The 12,547-nt window shown below is 32.8% G+C and overlaps 1 protein-coding gene across 4 annotated transcripts in view; it reads right to left on the bottom strand.

Annotated features, from left to right (window-relative positions):
* Positions 1 to 12,547, bottom strand: part of NCAM2 (neural cell adhesion molecule 2) — a 570,822-nt gene that overhangs the window by 27,174 nt on the left and 531,101 nt on the right. For all 4 annotated transcript variants that reach the window (XM_030915246.1, XM_030915247.1, XM_030915245.1 and 1 more), the window contains one exon: positions 5,824 to 6,028. In XM_030915246.1, coding sequence (XP_030771106.1) covers positions 5,824 to 6,028 — 205 coding nt within the window. The remainder of the gene's footprint in view (positions 1 to 5,823; positions 6,029 to 12,547) is intronic.

Below are 12,547 nucleotides of genomic sequence, written 5' to 3'. Positions count from 1 at the left end.
ACATCCAGGCAGAAAATCAACAGAGAAACCTAAGTCCTAAAATATACTATAGACCAAATGGACCTAATAAACATTTAAAGAACATTTCATCCATGTTTTTAAGAATACATTTTCTTCTCCTCAGCACATGAAACATTCTCAAGGATAGATCATATGTCAGGCCACAAAATAATTCTTGAAAAATTCCAAAAAATTGTAATCATGTCAAGCATATTTTCTGACAACAGAAAACAATAAACTAAAAGTCAATAACAAGAGGAACTTTGGAAGCTATAGAAACGCATAGAAATTAAAAAATATATATGCTCCTGAATGACCATTAAGTCAATGAAATTAAGAAGGAAAATTAAAAATGTCTTGAAACAAATGATAATGGAAACACAACATACCCAAACCTATGGGATTCTGCAAAATTAGTACTAAGTGGGACATTACAGCAATAAACATCTACACCAAAATAGCAGAAAAACTTTAACTAAATAACCTTACAATGCATCTTAAAGAACTGGAAGAGCCAAAGCAAACCCAACCCAAAATTTTCTTCTTAGTAGAAGAAAATAAATAACAAAGGTTGAGTGGAAATAAATAAAATTTAGACTTAGAAAACCTAAAGATAAAGAAGTGATTTTTTTCACAAGATAAAAAAAATGATAAATCTTTAGCCAGACTAAAAGACACATGATTGAAATAAGTAAAATTACAGGTGAGAAAGGAGACATAAGAACTGATATCACAAAAATTCAAAAAACCATGGATGGTCACAGTGACTCATGCCTGGGAGGCCCTGGGAGGTCACTTTGGGAGACCGAGGTGGGCAGATCACTTAAGGTCAGGAATTCGAGACCAACTTGGCCAGTATGGTGAAACCCCCTCTCTACAAAAATAGAAAAATTAGCTGGGGATGGTGGTACGTGCTCTTAGTCCCAGCTACTCGGGAGGCTGAGAGGCAGGAGGATCACCCGAACCCAGGAGGTGAAGGTTGCAGTAAGCCGAGATCACACCGCTGCACTCCAGCCAGCCAACAGAGCAAGGCTTAATCTCAAAAAAGAAAAGTCATTAGGGAATATTAAGAGAAACTATATGCAAAATGGGAAACTAGATAAATTCCTAGACACATACAACCTACCAAGGCTGAACTATAAAGAAATCCAAAACCAAAATAAATAATGGGATAGAAGCAGTAATACAAAAGCTCCCATTAAAGAAAACTCCAAGACCTGATGGGGTGACTTACAAATTCTACCAAACATCAAAGAGGAACTAATACCAATTCTACTCAAACTCTTCAAAAATATTGAGGAAGTGGGAAAACTCCCAAACTCATTCTATAAAGTCAATGTTACCTTAACATTAAAACCAGACAAAGACACAACTAAAAAGGAAAACTACAGGACTGCAGGCCAATATCTCTGATGAATGCAGAATGCAAAAATCTTCAACAAAGCATGAGCAAACTGAGCTCAACAACACATTGAAAATATCATTCACCTTGATCAAGTAAAATTCATCCCAGGGATTCAAGAATGGTTTAACACATGCAAATAAATAAATGTGATACATCATATCAACAGAATGTAAGCAAAATGAAATGTATAATCATTTCAATTTATGCTGAAAATACTTTCAATAAAATGCATCAATTCATGATAACAACTGTCAAAAAACTGGGTATACAAGTAACATAGATACTTCAAGACAATTAGAGCCATATATGACACATTTACAGCTAGTATCATACTGAACCAGGAAAAATGGAAAGTCTTTCCTCTAAGATCTGGAACAAGACAAGGATGTCTACTTTCACCACTGGTATTAACATAGTACTGGACGTCCTAGCCAGGGTAATTAAGAAAGATGAAGAAATAAAACGCATCCAAAGTGGAAAGGAAGGAGTCAAATAATCCTTCTTATGATGATAGACCTTATATTTAGAAAATGCTAAAGACTCCACCAAAAAACTATTAGAACAAAGAAATATATTCAGTAATGTTTCAGGATACAAAATCAGCATACAATAATCAGTAACATTTCTACATGTCAACAGGAAACAATTTGAAAAATAGACTGATAAAGTAATCCCATTTATAAAAGCTCAAATAAGTTGAAATACCTAGGAATGAACTTAAGCAAAGAAGTAAAAGATCTCTACAATGAAAATGATAAAACATTGATGAAAACTTGAAGATGACACAAAAATTAAAAGGTATTTTATGTTTGTGGATTAAAAGAATAAATATTGTTAAAATGTCCATACTACCCAAAGAAATCTACAGATTCAATGCAATTCTTATCAAAATACCAATGACATTCTTCACAGAAATAGAAAAAGAAGTCATAAAATGTATATGGAAACACAAAAGACCCAGAAGAGCCACCTTACCTAACTTCAAATTATACTACAGAGGTATAATAAACAAAAAAGCATGTTACTGGCATTAAAACAGACACACAGACCAAGTGAAACAGAATAGGGAACCCAGACACAAACCCAGGCATTTACAGTAGAGTTATTTTTAACACAGCTGCCAAGAATATACATTGGAGATAGGGAAGTCTCATCAATAAATGGTACTGGGAAATCTGGACATCCATATGCAGAAGAATGATCGTAGACCCCTATCTCTTGCCATATACAAAGAACAAATAAAAACAGAATAATGACTTAAATCGAAGACCAAATCTATGAAAGTACTAGAAGAAAACATGGGGGAAAGACCTCAAATCGTTGATCTGGGCACACATTTCTTGAGTAATACCCCTCAAGCACAAACAAAGCAAACACAGACAAATAGGGTCACACCAAGCTGAAAAACTTCTGACACTAAAGGAAACAATTAACAAAGTGAAGAGACAACCCACAGAATAGGAGGATATGTTTACAAAGTACTCATCTGACAAGGAACTAATAACCAGTATATATGAGCAACTCAAACAACTCAACACAAAACAAAACAAAACAAATAATCCAATCAAAAATGAGCAAATGATCTGAATAGACATTTCTCTCAAAAGACAACATACAAATAGCCACAAGTATACAAAAGATGCTCAGTATCATCAGAGAAATGCAGATCAAAACTCTAAGATGTCATCTCATCCCAGTTAAAATGGATTTTATCCAAAAGACAGGCAGTAATGAATCCAGATGAAGATGTGAAGAAATGAAAACCATTACACACTTGTGGATTAGTGGGAATGTAAATTAATACAGTCACTATGGAGGACAGCATGAAAGTTCCTCAAAAAACTAAAAATAGAAACTACCATATGATCCAGTGATTCCTCTGCTTGGTATATGTACAAAAGGGATTGAAGAGACATTTGCACCCCCATGTTTATTACAGCAATATTCAGAATAGCTAAGATATGAAATTGACCTAAGTGTCCATCCGTGGATGATGAATGGATGAAAATTTGGTACAAGCACAGTGGAAAATCATTCGTGGAAACATTGATGGAACTGGAGAAAATTGTTAAGAGAAATACGTCAGTTGCGGAAAGAAAAATATTGTGTGTTTTCATTCATATGTGGGAGCTACAACAACAACAACTTAAACTCATGGAGAAAAGAATAATTCTTACCAGAGGCTAGCAAAGGTAACAAGGAAGGGGGAATGGGGGATTAAGTAGGAACAGTTAATGGGTATAAAAATACAGTTCGATAGAATGAATAGGATTCCATATTCGGTGTCACAATAGATTAACAATAGCCAAAAATAATTTATCACATATTTAAAAATAACTAAAAGAGTAGAATTGGAATGTGTTGCTAGCACAAAGAATTGATAAAGGTTTGAAGTGATAGATACCACAATTACTCTGATTTGATCACTACATATTGTATGCCCGTATCAAAATATCCCATAGCCAACAAGTATAAACTCATTTATGTAAAGTACAAAAACAGGAAAAACTAATCTATGGTGCTATGAAGTCAGGAAAATGCTTAGCATGAGATTAAATAGGGACAGGAAAGGAGATGTAAATAATAAAGTTCTTTTTCTTGATTTGAGCATTAAAAATTGGCATGCTTAGCTTGTCAATATTTATTAAACTGTACACTGATAATAGCTAAGCCTTTTTGAATATTATACTTCTGTGAGAGTAAAAATGTTAAAACAATTAGCAAAAATAGAAAAATATGTAAAAAAGATATCTATTTTGGCATATATATTAAAAGCAAAAACTTTCAAGTAAAAACTTTTCAAATAAAAGTAGTATCTTTAAAATTTAAGGTGTAAATGACACCATGGAACAAAATTATATGATAAAGCAAAGACAAATGAGTCTATAAAACAGTATGAGACCTTCCATGCTTCCCTATATGCATAGAAAAAGAATAGAAATTATTCAACACTAAAAAAGAATCAGTCCTTGAAATACAAAACATGAATGGTCTTAATACAACATTTTTGAAGATGTCAGATACAGAAGGGTAGACATCATACGAATCCACTTATACGAAGTTCCAAAATAAGCAAAAACTATCTGTGGTGAAAAATAGTAGTTGCCTGGGTGGGGGAGGTTAGTGTGGGTTGACTGGATAAGGAAATGAGAGAACTTCCAGAGAGTGGTGGTAAGGTTCTGAATTGTGATATGGTTTTGCGTTTCACATATAAAAACATTTGTCAAAACTCTTCAACTGAAACATTTGGTGCATTTCATTCTGTGGCTTTACTTAAATAAATGAAAACACATTTTAGACTCTATGTAACGATATGCAAGCTGAATTATGTGGGGGTTATGTGTTGATTTTTTGAAATTCAAGAAAATAAAATGGATTCAAGTATGAATAAACATATGACAAAATATCCCAAAATGTTAATTGTGGAACCCACCTGGTTGGTATATGGTTGTTTGTTGTAAAGTCTTTCAGCACTTTTGTATGTGTTAGAAAAAGTATGCAGTAGACAGGACTTAAGGTTAAAAATAATAGTAAAGGGAATGTCCTGAACTCTTAAGACTGTTTATTTTTTGATTGCTGTGTTTAACGCACACATGTACATGTATACAAACCTACAGATAACACACAAATGTGTGTGTATATGCTTGTGTAGGATTTCCTGTGCTTGCTGAATTTTTTGCATTGATCATATTCTACTTTCAAAATTAGATCCATATCTATGTAAAGACAAACAAAACAAAATGGAAATACTAAAACATCGTAATTTCCCTTTTACAGGACAAAATAATTTTCTAAAAAATCGATCTACATATTTTCTTGAAAATTATGTTCTGCTTAAGTAAATGGAACTACACAGAGACCTCCAAATTCTAAAATGTAATTAACTTTTGATAAAATTTTAGAATAGTATATTCAGAATCTGTAATACTGTATTTTATAGCACATGTAATATTTTCTATACAAAAAATCATGAAGCCTATTGTAGTCACACCTTACATTTGTAGAAGTTGCCATAATTTTGTTGTTTTTAACTCAGTTCAATCGAGTTTTTAGCTCAGATTATTGTTGAAGCCTTTCTTTTATTTAATATAAACAAAACCAGTGGGGTAAATCAAAACGGAATACATTTGCACAACTGTCCATTCATCTATATGTTTATCATCTGTAAATCATGGCAGTGATTCTTTTCAGTGAAGCTCCCATTTTGAGGTTTAATTTTGAATAAACTGTTGTCAAAGTCACTTTGCTCTATGTTATATTTAAGGATACATAGTTTTAAGGTCAGAGAGCAGGCACTGCAGTGTCCAATGTTGTGTAATCAAACTCTACCCTACTTCAAAACAAGCCCTCAGGTAAAGCCCTCAAGCTTGACTGTGGTACTTGTTGAATATGACATGATGTAGATGCTTGATACTCACAGGTATGCAGCTTTTCCTTCTTCGAGTTCTTTACTTTTGCCACTGGAGCCACTTTTCTTTCCACACATTCTCCTAGTGATGCACATCAGCAACCCACATTGCCGAATAAAGAAGCAGCTGACGTCTGTTACCACAAGAATTAGAAGAAGTGCAGCAACTCCCAGGCCAATGACCGCTCCAAGACCAAGACCGTTAAAAAGCGTGTCTTAAAAAGCAAAAAAATAAAAATAAAAATAAAGTATTAAACCCCTAAATTAGAAAATATTAGATGATTATTTTTAAAATAAATCTTATCCAATAATTCAAGAGACAGAGTAAAGTCATAGTAACTGGCAGAATTCAATTTCATGATTGTTGACACCTATTCCCTTGTTTCAAATAATATTTTAAGCAATTGATATGTTAATTATGTGACTATCTTTTTCAAACTTTTTTTTTTTATTAACAAAGGAAAAGTGTCTAAGTACTTCTTTTTTTAAATACAGTTCTTGAATCCCTGTGGGAAAGATAATGAATATTATCATATCCCTAAATGTACTTTATCAGAAAATGACACCCATTAATAGATCATCACAATGTTAAAAGAAAATTATAGTCAAAACTTCTATGAAAAGTGTTAAATAGATCTTCTGTATGAGATTATGTTAGTTTTAAAAGTTAAACTTGTAAATGGATGGTTCTGAGCGCTTTGCTTTACCAGAGAATGTATTTAAATATACCTTTCTATGAATATTGTAGGAATCATCATTTTGCAAGAAATGGATTACCTGCATTTCTCCAGTTAATATTTTAACAAATATGTTAGATTAGAGGCAGCTTTTCATAGCTATGGTATTTATGACCCTTTGTTAGTTCCTATCATGAGAAGGTAGGAGAAGATGGAAACCACTTTTCTTTGGTATATGGTTGCAGGAAATCCCAAAAGACATAAAGAAAGTAACCGGGAAAGAGGCGAATGGGAGGAAGGTGAAGTATTCTGACTGATAAAATTGAAATGTCAAGTGCAGCAAGTAGTAATGAAGATGAATCAAGTGTTACGTGTTTGTAGTAGAATCTGTGGGTAGACTCCACAGCTATAACAATATGGATCAGAAAATAAGGACAATGAAAAGAAATAAATTAAACTGATGATAATGTATTATCTAGAAGAAAAAGAAACATAATTTATAGGCATTCAAAATGATTCTTAACACATATGTTAAGAATTAGTTTGCATAACGGTTTAGTCTTTTTTTTTTTTTTTTTTTTTTTTTTTTTTTTTTTTTTTTGTGAAATGAAGTCTCGCTCTGTCTTCCAGGCTGGAGTGCGGTGGCGCGACCTCGGCTAACTGCAAGCTCCGCCTCCCAGGTTCACGCCATTCTCCTGCCTCAGTCTTCCTAGTAGCCGGGACTACAGGTGCTGCCACCACGCCCGGCTAATTTTTTGTTTTCTTAGTAGAGACGGGGTTTCACCCAGGATGGTCTCGATCTCCTGATCTCGTGATCCGCCCTCCTCGGCCTCCCAAAGTGCTGGGATTACAGGCGTGAGCCACCGTGCCCGGCCGAGTTTAGTCTTTTTAATGACAAAATACATTTATTACTCAGCATAGTAACTGCATGTTTAAATATGTAACTGATGTGAAACACAGGCGACAGATACAGGTATAGATGTAAATTTGAATTGTGAGAAAACCACTCCTGAAAAAATATGTATATAAAACAAAGTTTTCCTATGTGATATTTTTAAACTTAGGTTTAATATTTTAATAATGACTTGAAGAAATAGTGATCCAAAGGAATCAGAACAACTGCTAACATACAAAAGCAACCACTAGCAGGTCGACTTTGAGTATGTCAGACTTGACTGAATACTAGTTCTGTAGGATGACTGAGTGTCAAGTCTACATTATTTTATCTATTTTTCCAAAAATAGCTTTAAGTTTTTTTTTTCTTATCATTTTAAAAGCAAGCAGCTCAGTTTTGAAAAAAAAATCATTCAATTTGTGACATAGTGGTCTGGCACTTCACCCCGGCAACTTTGTGGTTCACATTTGCAAATATACTTCTACAATGTCATCATGATATGGCAAATGAGAATTGCTTAGGGACCGAATTAACAAATTTAGAATGTTCATGTCCAAGAAAGTATAATTTTTATTGAAATTATTTTGCTTCTCATGAAGAAAAACTAGTAATAAACACAAGGTAGTGTGAAAAAAATAATGTATTTATGTCAGTTTCAATATCTCCTTTCTATACCAAATTTTAACATGCTACTTAGATAGTGACAGTTTAGTAAAACTGCTTAGCTAGTATCCAGGAATATTTCTGGTTTCAAAAGAACTATTATCTTTGCACATGAAACTGCTTGAGGAATGACTAGAGAAAGAATCGTATTTTTTCAGCCATGGGGATTTAATTTTTTTATTTTATTTTGCAAAATCTCAATAAACAAGTGTAGAATGAGATTCCAAAGATTAGATATCAGTTTTTCAAAGGTATATCTCTATGCATGATTTAGAAAAGAACGATTTCCTCATGCTACAAAAATAATATATCAAGCAAACTAGGATTTCCATTTGCAGTTAAAAAAAATCATGATATGTATTTTCTTCCATTATCCATTTCCTAATATAAATGATTCACTTCTGAATCTATCATTACAATACAGTGAAGTCAACTTACCTATGAAAAATATTTGATTGTATGAAAATACAATATTTTCTTCAATATTCAAATGTATTCATTTTAGATATGTTGCACATTACTCAACAACTAAAGCTCAGGAAAAAAAAAATTGGAAAAAAATATATAATTGTGGTTTAGCCCTGGTGTATACATTCACTTGATGATCCTATTGGTTTGAACTGATCACTCTTCTGGTACTTCATTTACATTCTTCACACATGCAGACACAGTTCTAGGCAATAAATCCTATAGATCAATGACAATATATCTGATTTATTAAACAAATTCCCATTTACCTTTCCTATGTATGAAGAGTCTTGCTTTGTTCTTAAAAACACTGCATCAGGAGTAAGAAATGTCTGGTTTCATCACTTACCATCATTAACTTTTGGGGTAAGCCATTTAATATCTCTAAGACTGAAACGCCTCTTTATTAAAATGGAAACAGTTATAATAAAAATAACAACCAAAAATAGGTTACAGGTTTGTTGAGAAGATTGCTGTGAATGTGGTAATGTACTTAACCTCCAGCACTTACTGCCCAAAGTTAAAATTTAACAAGTATTGTTTATAATTATTATTTTAATATTACAAAATTCTAGAGAAATGATATTTAAATTAAAAATTATCTAATGTTAAACATTAAACTATTCTGTAAACATATCTTTTCAGCAGTAATCTAAAGTAGAAAAGTATCTCGTATTAAGTAATGATTATTCTCTTGAGGCTACAGTAATTATTTTTTTTAATAATTCAGGTTTGGCTAGTTAGCTTTTAAATGACAAATACTTCATTCTGTGACCTTTTTAGCATTAAACTAGTATAATGATGTGCTACACTTTTAACTTTAGATAAGCTTTCAGAAAAATTATATACGTAAAACATCTTCATTTTTTTGGCTTAAACAAAAGAGATTTATTTCCTAACAGTTATGGCGGTTTAGAGTATGAGGTCAAGGTACCAGCATGATTGGACTCTGGTGAGGACTCCTTTCCTGGCTTTGCAGATGGCTTCCTTTTCACTGTGTGATGACTTGTGGGACAGACTCAGAGAGATCTCTCTCTTTTCCTTTTCTAATCAAGTCATTGATCCCATCAGATTAAGATCCTACTCTTTTTTAACTATAACTGCCTCCTAGGAGCCCTATCTTCTTATGGTGAAGAACTGCTAAAATATTAATAGCTAGTACTTTTTTCTATATATAGAAAGTTAAACTTTATAAGCTTATTACAATTTTTGTAGGTTACTCGAAGTTATTTTTATGAAAAAATAAGTATCTTTTTGTCATTGCAGAGGATAGAAGTGAACTTCAAATAGGTTTATGTTGAAAATAGAATAAGATCTAGTATTTAATAGCACAACAGGGTGACTATAGTCAATAATAATTATGCATTTAAAAATAACTACAAGAGTATAATTGGATTATTTGTCACACAAAAGATAAATGCTTGAGGTGATGGATACACCATTTACCCTGATGTGATTATTACATACTGTATGCCTGTATCAAAAGTTCTCACGTACCCCAGTAATATACAAATGTACTATTCTCTGAAAAAAAATTTAAAAATAGGTTTATAGGTTTTGTCTTTTGAAAGTTACGTTATGTATATGTATATACATATTATATATATTAAATTTCACCTTGAGGATGTATTTAAATGCTTATACTTTCTTGTATCTCATGAGATTAGGCTGCTATAACTCTAAAAGTTAAATATTCTAATTATTTTCTGTCACCAATTTACTCTGGCATAAAAAGTCCACTGTTTGTACTCTGGATATTTCACAGATAAAACCTTAAGCACATATGAAATGACATCATTAAGATTTAGGAACTACTAATGATGTATTTTCACAATAACATCCAGAAAGTTCATTTTTATTAGTTAATTGTGGTTTTATTATTTAGCAAATCAAACCTGAGCATAAGTAATAATTTAAATAATTGTAAATCCATTTTTTATTTTTAAGATCATCAGGATACTTCCACTTATGACTTATGGTGTAATTTTTATGGTAACTTTATAAGGTAGGAAAACAATATTATCAGTTCTAATTTAGATACAAGAAAACTGAGATCCAGAGAGGTCATTGGCCTAAGTCACATACTAACCCCTAAAATTAGAACTGTACAAGCGAATCACTAATTGACTCCAAGTTGTATTTTCTTTTTGCTTTTTTTCTTTTTTTGAGACGGAGTCTTGCTCTGTCCCCCAGGCTGGAGTGCAGTGGCGTGATCTCAGCTCACTGCAAGTCCCTCCTCCCGGGTTCACGCCATCCTCCTTCCTCAGCCTCCCGAGTAGCTGGGACTGCAGGCGCCCGCCACCACGCCCGGCTAATTTTTTGTATTTTTATTGGAGACGGGGTTTCATCGTGTTAGCCAGGATGGTCTCGATCTGCTGACCTCGTGATCCACCCGCCTCAGCCCCCCAAAGTGCTGGGATTACAGGCGTGAGCCACTGTGCCCGGCCTCCAGGTTGTGTATTTTTTATACTTGTGTTAGAGTCAACATTTTTTCTTGGATATTCACCTTCGAATAATGAAAAGATACGGATAAAATACGGTACAGCAAATACATTAAAATATGTATTACTCTTATAGAAAAATGTCAATATCCATATATCTTTACTATTAGCGGAGGTACAAGTATTTAACAACTATTTAAATGAAATACGTCAATATAAATTATTTATCTAACTTATATTCCTGCTTTAAGCTTCATCTTTAGTGATCATTTTATATTGCTGTTATGAAAAATGAGCTTCATATCATAATTGCATAAGAATAAATAATTTAGAAAACAAAAAGTTAAAAGTGTATTTGGTTTATATTTTACTATTAAAAGCAACTGTGAGAATCAGTTTCCCTCTGAGCTGCATTTTCTCTAACCCTATAACATTTGGAAATTGACTTACTAAATCTGTTTCCCCATATCTTCATGTAATTGCATTCAAATTTTCAGCCAAACATAAAATCAAAGTATTAAAATACGAGAAACCAAGCTTCATTCAAATGTCTTATATACAGCAGTCCCTCCTTAATCAGTTTTGCATTCTGTAGTTTCGGTTATCTATGGTCAACTGTGGTCCAAAAATATCAAATGGAAAATTCCAGAAGTATACAATTCATCAAGTTTGAATTCCAGGCCATTCTGAGTAGTGCAATGAAATATCTTGCTATTCCTCTCTGTTGTGACAGGGACACGAATTATTCCTTTATGCAGTACATCTGTGTTATCTACACCACCCACCTCTTGGTTACTTAAGAGCTGTTTCAGCCCTTATATTGTCAAAATCTCAAAGCGTTCATGTTCAATAACCCTTATTTTACTTAATAATGGCCCTTTAGCAAGATTAGCAATGCTGGCAAATTGTTGTAATTGTTCTATTTTAATAACATATATTATTGTTAACTTACTGAGCCTAACTCATAAAGTTTATCATAGGTATGTATGCAGAGGAAAATCTGTGTATGTAGGGTTAAGTACTATCAGAGGTTTCAGGCATCCACTGAGAGTTTTGAAATGTATCTCTGGCTAAAGCAGGGATTATCGTATGTGTCTTTTCATGTTTTTGTTGTATAAATTAAATCCCAACTGAAATATTAAATTATTTGTCCATTAAATGTATTATATTTGATAATACTAGCTTTTCAAACACCACTATTAGATTCGTAAAACTAGCCATGCTTTTTGACGCCTTATATAGCTCAATGTTTTATTTAACCTTTTTTCTATGTGCATGTATAATCTTCTCCAGGTAGATTGAAAATTAATTTCAGGACATGGAAAGCTGCAATAAAGACATGGAGAAAAAATTCAAAGAGTCCTAAGATGGTGATTGGTTGCTGTTTCCAGAATACTGGTAGCTATTTTCGTAAGAGATAATGTGGATGCAGAAGGCAAGTAGGTTAAGCATATGAAAAGAAAGAAAAGAGAAGACATGAAATAACTCTGATTGGTGTTGATGATATTACTACATATGATATCTTTCCACATTGGAGATAAGTCTACTTGACTCTTAATTATATGTTCTTACTTCGCCCTTTCTAGTACA

Source organism: Rhinopithecus roxellana, chromosome 13 (genome assembly GCF_007565055.1).
Source record: "Rhinopithecus roxellana isolate Shanxi Qingling chromosome 13, ASM756505v1, whole genome shotgun sequence".
NCBI lineage: Eukaryota > Metazoa > Chordata > Mammalia > Primates > Cercopithecidae > Rhinopithecus > Rhinopithecus roxellana.
This window is presented reverse-complemented; position numbering and strand designations above follow the sequence as displayed.